The sequence below is a fragment of the Pyrus communis genome, chromosome 8 (assembly GCF_041283825.1).
Source record: "Pyrus communis isolate YQ-2024b chromosome 8, ASM4128382v1, whole genome shotgun sequence".
Taxonomy (NCBI): Eukaryota; Viridiplantae; Streptophyta; class Magnoliopsida; order Rosales; family Rosaceae; genus Pyrus; species Pyrus communis.
In genome coordinates, this window is record NC_142572.1 from 20731316 (window position 1) to 20747268 (window position 15953).

General features: G+C 36.4%; 2 protein-coding genes across 2 annotated transcripts; one reads left to right on the forward strand and one right to left on the reverse strand.

Moving 5' to 3' along the window:
- Window positions 1–8861: 8861 nt before the first annotated feature.
- Window positions 8862–11501, forward strand: LOC137718092 (protein AAL-toxin resistant 7). The gene is made up of 2 exons (XM_088698123.1): window positions 8862–10243; window positions 11173–11501. The coding sequence occupies exons 1-2, from the start codon at window positions 8982–8984 to the stop codon at window positions 11219–11221; spliced, it is 1311 nt and encodes a 436-aa protein (XP_088554249.1). The 5' UTR covers window positions 8862–8981; the 3' UTR covers window positions 11222–11501.
- Window positions 11502–12136: 635 nt separating this feature from the next.
- On the reverse strand, window positions 12137–15402 carry LOC137718091 (putative flavin-containing monooxygenase 1). Its single transcript, XM_068457603.2, has 5 exons — window positions 14923–15402; window positions 14339–14579; window positions 13345–13523; window positions 12869–13218; window positions 12137–12608 (listed from the first exon to the last, which is right to left on the reverse strand). The coding sequence occupies exons 1-5, from the start codon at window positions 15400–15402 to the stop codon at window positions 12263–12265; spliced, it is 1596 nt and encodes a 531-aa protein (XP_068313704.2). The 3' UTR covers window positions 12137–12262.
- Between the last annotated feature and the right edge of the window lie 551 nt (window positions 15403–15953).

Below are 15953 nucleotides of genomic sequence, written 5' to 3' on the forward strand. Positions count from 1 at the left end.
GTTTTTTGGAAAATACCAAAATGGTCAATTAGGGTTATTAATGGATGCCGCAGGCTTTTTCGGCCAGGTGGGCCAGGCCCATTTGCTGCCGATTTCATGTTCCCTTCGTCGTTTCCCACGTGGCAACCTCTGTCTGATTGGAGCCTTGGACCCCAGCCCACATGGCCGTTTGATTAAGACCCGTCACATCATACCCGTCAGTGTTCACAGGCGGTCCCACAGTTGTTTAAGCTGAGAACAATTTCCGTATTGCGTTGTGCACCTCCACGGTTCCAACCGTTCTTCGTGGAAATGGGGAAATAAGTACTGAAAACATTGTAAATTTTAGACATACTAGTTGGCAATAAAAGAGATTTATTTGTTTTGTTCAATTTGATGCAATTGATATTGAAGGAAGAAAAGAGTAAGAATTCTTCACGATTTTAGCTACGATTTACTACATTCTTGTTTCTTAAACAAGAATTTGAAATGACTTTGTTACTTTAAAAAAAATTTGTGTATATTATACGAACAATGTTAGTATTGTTTGTCAATTGGATCCATTGCAGTCCAATTGCTCATTCTGTAATTCGTACATCGGTTATGCACATGTGAGTGATCAAAGATTGAAGATTACTTATGTAACGCGTCGCTTGTGTATACTCATATGGGTGTTCAAAGACGGAACTAGTTTATGGCTTGGATCAATTGTAACTCTCCCTAACATTTTGGTTGACATTTTCTTATGTAAAGTTTGGTTTAATTCTTAATTTCTTTTAACATAATATACAGTTGCATTATGTTGTAGAAGATTGGGCAAAACCAATTAATGAGCCAGTTACAGTAATTTGATACCTTACTTGTTATTTATAAGAATTGAGCTTAAAAATTTTATTTAAAAATCAATAAAACTGTCAGTAAACAGTAAGCCAAAGTACTGAGTACGAAATTTTCAATCACAAAATTACAGGATGGTGATATGGTACTACAAAAATTTTCCTATCTTCTAGCCCAGCCCAACCCGTATTAAAAACCTAATTCCGTCACTGCAAGTTGATTGTGACACTGACATTTTCCTTACAGTGTTTTTACCAAGTTACATGTACAAATAGATTTCTCTTAGAAATTATAATAATTTGGGGTTCATTTCCAATAAGAGTTAGGTCCTTATTTAATACTACAAGGCAGTACTATAGTTTAGTGAAGTCCAGCATGCAGCCTGCAACCCTAATTCAGATTTGGGGAAATATATCTTTGTTATGGGATAATGAGAGGGCAGAGAAAAAGGGCACGACCAGCAGGGCCTGCAAATCAAAAGCCTTTGATGCAGTGACTGCAGTGAGGGCAGACAACAAGACTGAGCTACTAGTGGGTAAGAATGGATTGCACAAGTGCGAGCTCTTTTTGGTGTAAAAGAGTTATATAAAAACTCGAGCTGATGTTACTATTTGACTCTCAAGAGATAAGAAGTTTTATTTTCTCTCACAAACACAGCGGTGTGAAATGTGAAATGTGAAATGTGAATGGAATCCCCAGAGAGAGAGAGAGAGAGAGAGAGAGGTGAGGCGGTTGGTTAGGGTTTTGGTGGGTGAATGTGATTCGTCAAAAGTCATCTGTTTTGTGATTTTATCTTGAAGACACCTGCACCTGCTGCTAAGCGAGGGGATTGGTGGAAGCTGGCTGCTTGTTTTTTGATTTTATCAGGAAAAAGAAAACTCATCAAGTAATCAAAAGCCCACATGCATCCATCCATTCAACTTTGATGTTATCCACAGAACACCGCAGAAAAAGAAGAGGTCTGTTTCTCTTTCTCTCTATATCCCACTTTCTTACGTTCTTATATATTATGCATTTATTATTATTATTCCGAATATTTTATGCCCTTCATGTCCTTTTACACTTGTAAATCATCTATGTTGTTCTTCCAAGTTACCTTCTGATATAGTTTGCTGATCTATCTGTATCATGCGTATCTTTTTTACCAAAACAAATATTGTTAATCCTTCTCATGTTTGTGAATTAATCATCTGCTGAAGTATTTGCTCCAAGATTGTATTTAGTTTGAAGGGCTATATTTATATTTTGTTAAAAGTTATAGGGTTTTACTTATTCAAAATGTTCTACTTTGTTCAGAAAAATGGTAAACTAGCACAATTTTTGGTGTTGGAATGGTTATTTTCAGTGACGTGAGTGCTTGCGTAGCTCATTTTAGATTTATTTTCATGGCAAGACTTGATATGTTCCAATCATGAAAACACTTTGTGTGGAGATCAGTTTTATCCTCCGGCATAATTTGTACTTGGGATGACTTTAATTAAATTAGGTGGATAATTCTAGTTTTGCTGGGATTTCTTTGATGTATAGTTTTGCTAGCTAGTCAGAAGCTTGTCAAATCTGTTTGATCAACTGAACCATTTGTACTACTCAAAAATAGCTTTTCCAATTAATATATGAGGGACCCCTTCGATTAGTGATGGTATACATTAGAATTTTAGTGGCTGTGTACGGTAACTAAGATAAGTTGATTGAAGGAAGAAATTTTAGCTGATTTTAAAACATTATGCAGATTTTCAATTGGTTTTCACTCTTAACGTAGATGAAAAAATGCTGCCACACCCATCTGTTTACATTGTTGCTCTTCAGAGTAGCTCCAGCATATCAAAGGTCCCCTAGGGTAACTTCCTATTGAATCCCCTCCGGTGAACAGTAATTGCCTTAATGAACAGTAATTGTCTTTTGCATCTCCACTCCTAACTGAATAGCCATGACAATAGGCAATTAAATATTAGTATTTTTTATTTTATAAAATAATACAAAATAATTTTATTTTTAATTTCGGATAAGATTTTTAATCGTTCTCGTTGCGTCACATGTTATTATCCGAAATGACAATTTTTGGTAAGATTTTTATCCAATGCCATCATGCCACGTGTCGTTACCTTTTCAAAATCGTTGATGATATATTTCCAATAAGATTTTTAACTAATCATGTCGTGCCACGTGTCACAATTTGTTTACAATCTTTGAGGATAGATTTCGATCAGATTTTTAAATGACGGCATGCCACATGACATTATTATCTATAACCTAATCCTTTCTTTTTCCTCCATATAACCCACCATCCATCCTAAGAAATCACACACCAAAATCAAAATCTCTATCATTATTCATAGTTTCTGCTTCCTTTTTACAATGTCTTCTTCAAGGATGTTGTGGGAAATCGATGAGCAAGAGCAATAATTGTTTAAGCAAGGGGAAGAAATGTTCAATCTCCAGGTGGGTGAAAATGAAATGGAAGATGAAGAGGATGAGGAACGTAGAAGGAGAGATGACGAAACAAGAAGCCAAAGAGCCTCACATTCCCGTCGAGTTATCCAAGTTGTGGTTCAAATCTCCAGGCCTAGCCATTCTGCAAACATTGATATAAGTAGGCAACAACGAGATACGGATCTCTTGGATGATTATTTTGTCCGTAGCAGTGCATTCCTTGATACGTACTTTAGACATCATTTTAGAATGGAACGACATTTGTTCAACAAAATCATGATTGTTGTTTACAACCATGATTCTTACTTTGTGCAAAAAAATGATGCTTTTGGTGTTATGGGTCTCCTTCATGAGCAAAAAATTACTGCTACTTTGCGGATGTTTGCATATGGAGCATCTGCAGACCAAGTGGATGAGATAGCAAGGATGGGGAAATCAACCATTCTTGAGTTCCTTATGAGGTTTTGCTTTGCAATTGAATCATCTACACCACAAAGTACCTCTGGAGACCTACTAAGATGGACTTGCAAATGCTTTTGAAGAAGGGCGAGATGCGAGGTTTACCTGGGATGATTGGAAGCATCGATTGTATGCACTGTTAGTTTAAATAAAGTACTCTATTCAATAAATATACTCTTAGTTTAAATAAAGTACTAAATTCAATAAATTGAAAACAACATAAAGTACTCTATTCAATAAATAAGAAATTACAACTCAAAGTGATTGGAAAATTATGGGCTCTGATTAAAAACAAATTCCCTAATCCCTCGTGAATGGAAAATCATCACCTAACCAATTTGTGATGCTAGGACCATCTTTTCTTGCTCTCGCTTTTCTTGCACACCTCCTTCGCATAATGTCTGCTTTCTCCGAATTCCAAAAATATTTAGAATTCAAAGACATCACCTCTACAGGCTCCTTCATAATGTCACGATCTTGTTAAGCCCTTCTTTCTTCTTTAAGCTCTTCCCTTTCTTGCCTAAGTAGCTATCTTTCTCTCTCATTAGCTTGAAATAATCTCTTAGCAGCTGTAGCTTTGACTCATCTCTAACCTTATCAGCCTTAAATTTAGCCATTTCCTGCGCCAAAGTCAATTCACCTTGGCGAGCAAGTTCTTCCATATATTTTGCATAATCATTCTTGGAAGCACTCCATTTTTTCTTTGATGCCTTCTTACCTTAAGGCCTAATTAGATAACGGGTCGACCCCGACCTTTGTTTAGGGGTCGCTGCCGGCACTTGTTTTGTGTCGCTTTCATGAACATGCGAGTGATGATCGGGCGTAGAGTGTAGAGGGGTGCTATTCATGACAACTTCTGGACCGACAATCACAACTTTGAATTTAGGACAATCTTTGACAATATTCCAACATTCTCACCGGGTGAATGATTTGTTTTTGTTTTTGGTTTTGGTTTTGGCATTATACCAAGCTTGTGCTTGAAGTGTCTACACAATGTGGGAGAAGAAATAATTATAATCAAAGTAGCTAATGTAAATTTGGATATAGTACAAACAAATAAATAATATATTGTTACCTGATTCGTGAAATTTTCCCTACTTCGAATATTACTACTAGTTTGTGCCAAGGCATCTCTCCAATGACTAAACGATTGGCTGAGTATTTATTCTCCAATGACTGTACATCGATTCTTTGGTTCTTTTCCCACCAATTTTCTCAAGAAAAAGAATATGAATAAGACTCCTCATTTCTCACAACTGCATCTCATTACCCGTAATTGAATCATGAGTAACTTCAACCCAGCTTTAATAAGCATCCAATTCATACCTACATCATTAGTCCTTTTGTTGGAAACCAATTGGATTGAATCTTCGAGAGAAAGATTGGAATGTGGTTGAAAGTATTTGAGAAAATATGAAATTGTGGTGTAAGGTAAAAGATAATGAGAAGGTATTTATAGAAAAGTATTTTTTTTTTTTTAAATTCAACCCTCCAGATTGTGCCACGTGGCACAACAGTAATATATCTAATTCTTTTTCCTTTTTTTCTTATTTTTAAAGGCGAATAATGTGGACTGTTGATCTGAAATCCAACGAATGATATTGTGCCACATCATCTAGCCGTTGGGGGGAGGTTTGAATTTTTGTTTGCCGTTGGAAATCCAACGGTCCAAAAAATTTATCCGTTGAAATCCAACGGACGAGAATGTGCCATGTGCCCCCATAAACGGTAGCATTTCATACCTCTGGATCGTGGGCCCCATCGACTGAAAAGCTGTTGGTGACGCAACCCCACGCTTAAGTGTGCGACACGTGCCTGACGCAATTTTTTTTTAATAACGTGGCTGACGTCACCCTTGCATCATCCGGCCTCAGGCACTCGGGCCCCCCTTAATCCAATCGCCCTCATGGGCTGGAGCAAGCAGCTAGGGCAATTGGGTAAGAAATTCATCCTGTCCATCGAGCTATTGAATATAGTGGAGTTGCTCTCATGCATATAGTCTATGGCTGCTAGACAGTTCTGACATAGTGAAATAATTGAAGGGACTGTTTGAACAGTGTTGACGCCCAAAAATGTACCTAAAAGTCCTCCAACAAACAGATATGAGGATGTCTTCCCTCTCTTTATGGATTGATTTAACATATATAATTCAGTCTATAGCATAGTGTTAAAAGCAAACATTGTCAGTGTAAGGATTTTGTAAAGATCTAAGATTGTTGATTTGTTGAGAATAACTTTCATGCGATTGAGATATCCTGAAATATCAATGTCGCCATGACATCTTAGGTGTAAGTAAGTTTCTTTCATACTTTGTTTTCATTGTCATTCGAAGTGATTTTGGCACGCTTTGTACATATCCTTCTTAATTTTGGTCATTAGTTATCCTTTACTTTGTTTAATCCAATGAGTAAAGAAAAAAGATGTGCAATATTAATTATTTTCCCCGTTGTAACGGCTTCTGGTAAAGTCTTATATGAGACAAAGAAGCCATGCCTCTGTAACCACCAATTAAAGTAAAGAATGACAGTGAGAAAGTTGATTAGAAAGTGCAGTAACAAAGTGAAAAAAAAAAAAAAAACGAATAATTTGAGAGAAGGTTTAGAGAGAGGGAGGTATGGAGCATTTCTGTCTTGAACATGATGTGGCATGGCTTTGCAAATGCCAAAAGGTCCAAGTTCTTTGTTTCATCAACAGATTCAAATCAAGTTGAACAACTTGTTTAAAACAGAAAATTTGGATGGTTTCCTTTCTCCACCAAAAACCAGAAATTTTGTAATATATATGAAGGTTACAACAGTAATGGAGATTCTTCTGTCAGTCTTTGTGTTGGCTTCTGCTGACGTTTTTAGAGCACGGTCCCGTTTTACTTGCAGACAAGATACTAGAACACCATTGAATTGTTTTATGCCTGAAATGTCCTCTATGTCTTGAGTTAATTACTAGCAAATTACATTACCAATGATCATCAAAGAAACAAGGTGCGTTTGGACGAGGGACTTTGAAATTCTATGAAATTTAGGTTAAATTTGTTAGGAATGCATTATAAAAATTATATGGAGATTCCAAAAATGACTATCTGGGAAGTGTCATTCAGAAACTCATTAGTTTAGTGTCTTTACAATAAATTTTTAGTTGATTTAGTAGTACGTTTGTAGTGTTTGAGTAGTTCTTTCAGATTCTTTTTGTAGTGCATTTTTACCATTTGAGATTAAAGTTTCTTAAAACTTTAAATCTCTCGTCCAAACATAGTATAAACGAAACATATTGATGTCAATTGAATTTGTGTTCTCTTTTCTCTCTTTTTTGTTTTCCTTCATTTTTCTGATTTCCTGCTATGGATTATTTATTTGCACACGTTATACAACAATTGTTAGGGAGGTGTCTCTGGGCTGTGGCTTGCATATATATTGTGTGAATTTATGTCCTGGTGTTGCATGCATGCCAGCTCCATCTGTTATCATTTTCATGGACAATCTTCCAAACTTCCCACGAATCAATTTGAGAAAATTAAATATTTTCGAGTGATCGAGGCTATATGTTGAATAATGTCCAAGTTGTGCACGGCAAAAATCGCTGCAGAACGGTATGGTCGAAATTATATATATGGCCTTAGCTTTCGCACTAGAATTTGTTCTGTTAGGCTTCCATCTACTTACCATAATTTGAAATAGGTTTAATTCTATGTTAATGTTGATTTAATGAGATCCAGCATGCTTATTATTCTCATTTCCCTAAATTATGCGATGATTCGGATGTAGGTTTTGTATCTTTGTCTTTTCATTTCATGTCACTTGAGCTAAGATTCATAAATTACTTAGTGGTAGAGCAGTGTGCCTTGTAATTTTTTGTTTATTCTTTATTGTCCATATCTTTATTTATGTTACGTTACTTAACGAGAGAAATATATATAAAAGAATATACAACTGAAGATTTCAAAACATCCATCTTGCATTATATAAACAATTATTTTTGGAAATAAAGAAAGCTTAATTATTAAGACGAACATGGGGACTTCGAGTTTAGTATTTTTCCCATCTTTAGTGGTAAAAGGAACTTTTTTTCTGAAAGAATGTTCTGCAGGGAATAGAAAGTAGTTAATTGGATAATCTGAAGGAGATCATCTATTAAATTATATTTTATAAATTATATGACGTAATTGTAACATCTGACATTGATCAACAGAGAGGGGGGGTGATGTGCCTTATATGTACATGCCCACCTCCCTATAGCACGAGGCCTTTTGGGAATTTACTGGCTTCGGGTTCCATCGGAACTCCCAAGTTAAGTGAGTTCGGGCGAGAGCAATCCTAGGATGGGTGAGCCATTGGGAAGTTGCTCGTGAGTTCCTAAAAACAAAACCGTGAGGGCGTGGCTGGGGCCCAAAACGGACAATATTGTGCTACGGCGGAGTCGGGACTGGGATGTGTCATAATGGTATCAGAGCCACTCTGCCGTGGTGTGAGTGTGCCGACGAGGACGTTGGGCCCCTAAGGGGGGTGGATTGTAACATCCCACGTCGACCAACAGAGAGGAGTGATGTGCCTCTCACTGGGAAGTTGCTCGTGAGTTCTCAGAAACAAAACCGTGAGGGCGTGGCTAGGGCCTAAAGCGGACAATATCGTGCTACGGCGGAGTCGGGACTGGGATGTAACAGTAATAGTTGATTGATTATTATTGATTAACATGTTTATATCTTATTTGTTACACACATAATTTGTAAATTTGGTCTAAAAAGTTGATTAATCAATCTAAAATTAAGCTAATAAAAAGGAGAGACTAATTAAGAAAATGTGGAGAACCATATTTTATACATCATATTTTGTAACGGTTGATGATTAATCTTTTAAAAGTTTTAAAAAAGGAAAATAACCATGAATCGCCACCTCAAATAATTACATAATACAATTCAAGTAAATAACCTCTCTAATATCACCAAACTAATTTACATGAATCTTTGGTGGTAATTACAATTGAAAAAAAAAAAAAATTGAAAACTTTTATCAAGGCCAACTTTTCTAACTGCCCATTTAAAGCAAATTTAATGAAACTGTAACAAATGAGAGGTTTACCAAATCACAGAAAAATCCAAGAAAATTTAAAAACCCTAGACTGTCCTCCGCTATTTATAGCTCCTTCGGACTTCTCCGGATCAACCTGTGCTTATCTGCACAGTGTGTACTTTGTTCTTCAGAATTTAGGAAAAACCCCATGATTCTCTCAACCCACCCACCTCCTTCTACATTTCCCACTATTTACAGCTAAAATTTGTGAGAGGGATGAGGCAGCTGAGTCGATCCTCAAACCAGAAAACCAGACAATTAATGGAATTAGATAAACTCAGTAAGCTCAAAGAGGAGCCTCATCATCTCTCCGGTGCTTACATCCGTAGCCTAGTGAAACAACTCACCTCTTCAAGATCCACCATGAACCCCAATAAGGACATCGTCCTGAACTGTGACGGTATCCCAAGTCAAACCACTGTCAAGTTTGGAGATGATAATTTTAGCGAAACCCGGCAACACACCCAACAACCCCACCAGCCTCAACAACACAAAAAACAAGTGAGGAGGAGACTCCACACCAGCAGGCCCTACCAAGAGAGGCTTTTGAACATGGCTGAGGCTAGGAGAGAGATTGTCACTGCCCTCAAGTTTCATAGGGCAGCTATGAAACAAGCCACTGAACAACAGAAACAACAAGACCAACAACCTCAGGAGCAACAGCCACTTGAGCCACAAACCCCTCGACCTCGCTTAGAACAAGAAGCGAGGATCAAATCGAGGAGGAACCCTCGAATCTACTCGTCAAGCGCGTCGAATTACCAGGAAACTCCGCCCTTCTCTTCTGATTTTTCTTACCAATATCCAAATCCATATCAATATTCAAATCCTTATTCTTGGACTCCTTCCACAATTGCACCTCCACCACCTTATGAAAATTTTGATTTCACACTTCCAAACCAAACCCTTGGCCTCAACCTCAACTTCCAAGATTTCAACAACATAAACACAACCCTTTACCACCACACCAACAGCCCGTCAATTTACTCCGCCTCCACCTCATCTCCCTCGTCATCTTCTTCCCCCACTCTCTCTGCTACCACTTCCGATCCTGAAATTCTGACCTCAGCTGCAGGAGCTTCTTTCTCTTCCCATATTGAAGCGGAAGATGCTCCTGCGGTGGCAGATGCTGTTGACTCGGCCGGGGTTATCACAATCACTGGCGGAGATGGCATGCATGCAGCAATGGACGACAAAGAGATGGCACAGATCAGATCGATAGGAGAGCAGCACCAGATGGAGTGGAACGACACCATGAACTTGGTCACGTCAGCATGGTGGTTTAAGTTCTTGAAGGCCATGGAGCTCGGTGGGGGCCCGCAAGTGAAGGATGAGGACGGTGACGATGGATACCACCATCCGTTTGATGAAGTCATGGAATTTCCAGCCTGGTTGAACGCAAATGAAAGCGGTTTTCAGAATGATCATTTGAATGATTGCTACTCAGACGATTATTTTCAAGATCCTTCCCTGCCTTGGTAAGAACCAACAAATTATCTTGGCAAACTCAGAAACTGTTTTTTATCTTTTCATCTCCAATTTTTTAATTTATTTTTTCTGCCGAATTGAAAATATTTTGAGTGATTGATTGCTTGATTAGAATCTGTTTCGTTTTGGATTTTTCTGAAAATTAGTAATTGGATTTTTTTTGGACCGAACCAATTGCCACATTATTTGTTGTCATTCGTAGAGCTGGCCATTAAAATACGTGGGAGGCCAAGAGAAAGTGCTGTTGCCACAGTTTCTGTTGTCCCATCAGCGTCTCTTTTTTCGTTTTTTAGTCAGCTTGATCAATTGAGAGGTTTTTTTCTGGCCAAAAGCTTTGTTGAGAGCTGTGGGAGTTCAATTTGACTGTAACAGTGTACAACCAGTTTCGGGACATTTCAATCTCCCAATTCCGTATTTCTCCTCATCATAAAGATTATACAATCGAGTACAAAGCAACACTCTTCGTCAGAGGATTTTAAATGCAATCAATAAGTTTGTGTTTTCTTCTTTTCTTTTGCCTCCTTAAGTTTGAGTGAGAAATTGTCTAAATTTTGTTACTTAGTTATGAGGAAAAAGAGTTTAGCCTAAAGTTTATAAACAACAAGCTTGATATTAATTTATTTATTCATCCGTAATTTAAATATTGTTGTATATAAAAAATCGAGTGATAAACCCTAAGGACGCAAAATTATCAAACTTGAGCCTTAGCCCAATGGAATTTTTGTTTCTAAGTCTACATGCCTATGTCAGCTAGTCACAAGCTTTTTCTACTAATGACTGCATTAGTTTGACTGAACCAGAGGAATTCAATTCACTTCTTTGAAATATTGGTTGTTACTTAAGGAGGATCATATTATTGCATGGCCGTACTATTAAACAAGACAATTTGATAAGTTTTACTAATTTCATTTACTTGCAGCATGGACATTGGAGAAATTGAAGGTATTGATGCGGAGTGGCTAGCCTGAGCATGCACAAGGATTGATGTGTTTTTGTTAATCAAATCTTTGGCTCTCTTTTTTGTTTATTAATTCTTTAAATAGTTTCTTTCTCTTTTTAGTTTTTTTTTCATCTTTGAGTATATAATAAAGGCTTGCCAAAAATATATATATTAGGCAGGCCATAGAGGAAGACAATGGAGGAAGAAAGGACTGTGCCTTTTATCCCTTTGCTGGGCTTTTGATATATTGGAAACTTTTACACATCTTTCCTCAATTAAATCTTCAATCTTTGCAAGTTTCAGGGCTATTGCTTCATATAATATATTTTAGAAGATTTGCATGTGGTTCTGTGTCTTAATGAATAGAGTGGTGGGTTTCAACCTATGCATTACGAGTTCGAAACTACCCTTAATAATAATAAAATATAAATATATATATATATATATATATATTAATTAGAAGATTTGGTTTCCATGGGCCCCACTCTGTGGAGAAAAATTTGTCTGGAACTCTAGGAAAAATAGTTATGAGGCTTTTTTTTTTTTGTTGGGCTTAGCCTCGAGTTAGCAATAATGTTGTTCAAATTCGTTTTTGGTAAGAATTGAATCTAAGACCTATTAGTTACAAGTGAAAAGGATTACCAATAGACCGTAGTACGAAGTAACAATAGTTAGGAGAGTTTTAAATATAAAAAAATAAAAGTTATATTCAAGACTTTCTATATATGGCGAGTTTTGATTGGATAGTAGTGTCACTCAACAAAATCCAGTGGTAAGCAAAACTCTACACAAGTTTTTCTCCACTATGTGAGCCACTGATATATGAGATTTGTATATAACAATATAATAACAAAAGCATAATTTTGTTATTTTATTGATCAAGCAGCTAAACACAGCTTATGAATAATATGAAAAAGAAATGCTTAAATCAACATATGGGGCGCTTAAGAGCCTAAAAACTAGGTTAATTACGTAATAAGACTTGATAGGGAGCTAATAGGCACTCCAGAACAAGCTTCGAAGCTTCGAATTCGCTCATTTTTTGTAGCGCAAAAGTACATGTTTGGGTTCAATAGTCAACTTCTTTGTAGTCTCGGCTGTTATAGGGGCTAAAAGCTTCTGAAAGCCAGTTACTTTTCCTCCAAGATTTCCATCCCATCTCTTCACAAATGTCGTCGCTGTGGTTGATACTGAAAGTTGAAATGCAGTGCCTCTTGTAAAATCGGGTCGTCTTCTTCATCACTTCCATCTCTCTGCCTATCTGTTCAAGCATTTTTTGGACAGTCGGAAGCTTGAATTCGTTGTCAACCAATCTTCCTAACCATTTGCATCTCAACTCTGCTGTGTGCAGGTTAGAAACACTCTCTATGAATCCCACGAATGCCATGTTGGGAATCAGTGGATGGATCGTACCCCTGAAATAACATTCATGTTCAATCATTATATTTAAGTTAATTATATATATTTAAGGATATATATATATATATATATATATATATATATGTACACGCTACCACTTGTTATTAATCAATAATTAGACTCTCAATGTGTTCATGTCAGTTTGGTAATATGACGACATAACAGTACAATTTAAACTATTAGTAAATGAGTTTTGTGTCATATTGGCAGTATGAAGACATAAAACGTCAAATATTTGACAGTAATTAGGGTTTACCGATACAAGGGCATAGTTCCAGAGGAGTCAACCATGAGACTGCGGAAAGGCTCGGGCAATATAGACTGGAGTTTCTGCTTTCCCTCATAGCCAGTTGCAAGAAGCACAACATCGGCCTCCAATTTGGTGTTGTCTTCACATTCAATTCCTCCGCTCCAAAACCACCACTTTGGTGACTTTTTGAACAATATTTTGCCCTTGTCCGCCTCAGCGAAGAAATTCTCCGGCAAAATAGCCATCTGGCAAGAAGCATAATCCTCCAAAAATGGATGATCTGGCTTTAGTCCATACTTCACAAGGGGAAGCTTCCACTTTAAGTATGATTCTATGAACTTGGAAATTGCCATCCTCTGGTTAAAAAAAAAAAAAGAAAAAAAAAAAAAGCAAAATAATAGTTAGTAAAAAATAGCTAACAAAGCATATAGAGTACTAACGATTAGGGTAAAATGAATGCGTTAAGAAATATGTATTTTTACCATAGGTGATGAAAGAAGGCAAAACAAGGCTCGGAATAAGTTCTGGTTTGGCCTTTCATGGAGGAACTGAGATGACCTTGTTGAAAAAAACAGGAAAAATGGAAGTCCCCAAATCCAATAAGATGGAACTGTCCAATGTAGAGTCCTTATCACCATTGTGCATGCCTGCCCATCGGGACCTTGAATTCACCACAATAAAAAATAAAGCACACCAAAACTGTCAATTTATGTTTGAATGATTTAGAGCATTCAATCGGAAGAAAAAAAAATAAATAACTAACTCTTAATTTAGGGATATTTCTCTTTTAAATGTTAATAGATATCTCAAATTTCTATCGTATTTTTTAATAGAAAAACAAAATTAAAGAACCCGGGGATCATTTGTTACAAATGATTTTGTTTTAAGGAGTTTTAACGAAAAACCATATTTTTACACTAAAAAGTCAATCATGATATTATTTATTTTACCCTTTATTTTGTCCTTATCATTAAAACTCAAAGTTTTAAAATCTTTTTCATTAGTGTTCATTTTATTTTATCTAAAGTGATCATGGTGTGCTACAAATTGATGCCAATTATGGATAAGGCCAATAAAGTAGGCGCTAAAGCCTCAAAGCAAGCTATAATTGGTAAAGTGGTCAACTGAACTGAGTTTAATGCCTAATCTACGTTGCTCATGCTACTTTTCCGACTAACAGTTCCCACCAGGTTGACCATATCTGTCTCATTAGGTGGCTACTGAGATAACAAAATATTGGATTTTTTTTTGCTTCAATATTGATAATTAATTTTGTACGGTTGTGTTTATTTCTTACATACTTTTTATTAATTTATGTTATGATATTTTTTAATTCAGTCGATCTAATGATCATAAATTAACACGATGTGTATGAAGTAAAAAAGAGTGTGTAAATAGTACATTCCATTTTGTAATGTCTTTAGAATTAATAATATGATTAGGATGTAGGATCAGATTTTAATATTTTGTAAATACCTTGGTTTGCCTCTGCGCACTCAATTGCCATATCAATAGCTGACTTCTTGTAGCCAATAACTGCAACCTTCTTGCCTTTGAGGAGCTCGCGAGCTGCTTGTTGGTCAAGCTTAGAGTAATCCATGGAGTGCAAGACTTTGCCTTGAAATTCTTCTTGACCTTTGTTGCGCGGGAAATTCGGCATTCTTGGTATGTCTCCATATTTTCCAATGCAAACTACTATGAACTCGAATGCATACCACTGCTAGGTCCAAAATAAGGTAGGGACAATTAGTTAATAACCCACATATATTACCAAAATTTAATTAAAATTTTTACGTAATTTTTTGGTCAAATTTGAGAGACGAATCTTTCCAAAATGTGTTTATATTGATGATTGTATGTAAAACTTTAGATGTATATCTTGTTGTATATGTGAGAGATGTGATCAATAAATATACTTTATGGTTGTACAGGATTTATCAGTAACTATTAATATACAAGTTTATATGAATAAAGTTAGAATTAGGAATGCAAAATTTATCAGAAATAACAAGAAGCATGCATTAAAAGACATGTAAAACTCAATTTTTAGAAAAAACAACCTGAACGTTGTTTGGATTGCTGGACATCTGAACAGCGACCTCCCAAACAGGATCACCATTCAAAAGGTTCCCATACTCCCCAGAGTTCGAAATCCCGGGAAATTGGGTGGTGGTTTGATGACCAATACCACCAACATAACGTAGTTCCACCACTTTGGACTCAAAGTTGACATATTTCAATAGGTCAAAGTGTGTGGCATAGCCATGCAAGTACTCCAATACCTCTACATGAGAAGGGAAAGATGAATTGTCTCTCTCAGCCCACGGGTAGTCAGAAAACTCGAAATCGCAACGAGGGGTTTGGAGTTTGGTAGAATTGTAAGAACAATGTTTCCAAACACCCCCAATGGAATCAGTGGCCTCAAAGACCACCGGACTATGACCTGAAAGCTGTTTAGCGGCGGCGATTCCGCTAATACCTGCCCCTATAATCCCTACTTTTGATACTGAATGAAGGTGGTGGGTGTTGGCAGCAGCCATTTCGTAAATTTGGTATAGCTAGCTAAGTAGGACAACAACAAGGTGGCTAGAGGAAAGGTATGTATGAAAACTTTGTAATAGATATTAAGCATGTGTTATGGACTTGAGAAATGAGGCCTATTTATAGAGATAAACGCTGACCTTTTCCTCAACTAACCTTGTATACTAGCTAGGATCAATATTAATTATAAAATGTTGTTGGTGTAGATTCAGTACTTTTAGTCCATTTCAATATATCTATGTTATTTTATATCTGTATCATCAAATCCAAGTGGGTAAAGTTTCATCTCTAGCTTTGTCTCAATTATGAATAAATGATTTTTGCTCTATTAAAAGTTCCTAGTTGCATATCTGAGCTAGATTAGTTGTCAAAGCGGTGTAACTGTTCTCTGTATTTGAGTTTAAATTTCTTATTTATAAATTAAAATAATTTAAAATATGATTTTTTTTCTTTTCAAAAAAGGTACTCAATGGTTAAACACCTACTTTTTAATTTGTGAATTCAACTAAATTCTACCACTTGAGTTAATGATTATAAGCTCGGTTTCATT

Excerpts from the sequence above, each read along its gene's own strand:
- LOC137718091 (XM_068457603.2), bottom strand. The coding sequence starts at position 15,402 with ATGGCTGCTGCCAACACCCACCACCTTCATTCAGTATCAAAAGTAGGG. Across the intron at positions 14,580-14,922 it reads GCAATCCAAACAACGTTCAG|TGGTATGCATTCGAGTTCAT; the intron begins GTTGTTTTTTCT and ends TGGACCTAGCAG. Across the intron at positions 12,609-12,868 it reads GGAACTATGCCCTTGTATCG|GGGTACGATCCATCCACTGA; the intron begins GTAAACCCTAAT and ends ATGTTATTTCAG.
- LOC137718092 (XM_088698123.1), top strand. The coding sequence starts at position 8,982 with ATGAGGCAGCTGAGTCGATCCTCAAACCAGAAAACCAGACAATTAATG. Across the intron at positions 10,244-11,172 it reads CAAGATCCTTCCCTGCCTTG|CATGGACATTGGAGAAATTG; the intron begins GTAAGAACCAAC and ends ATTTACTTGCAG.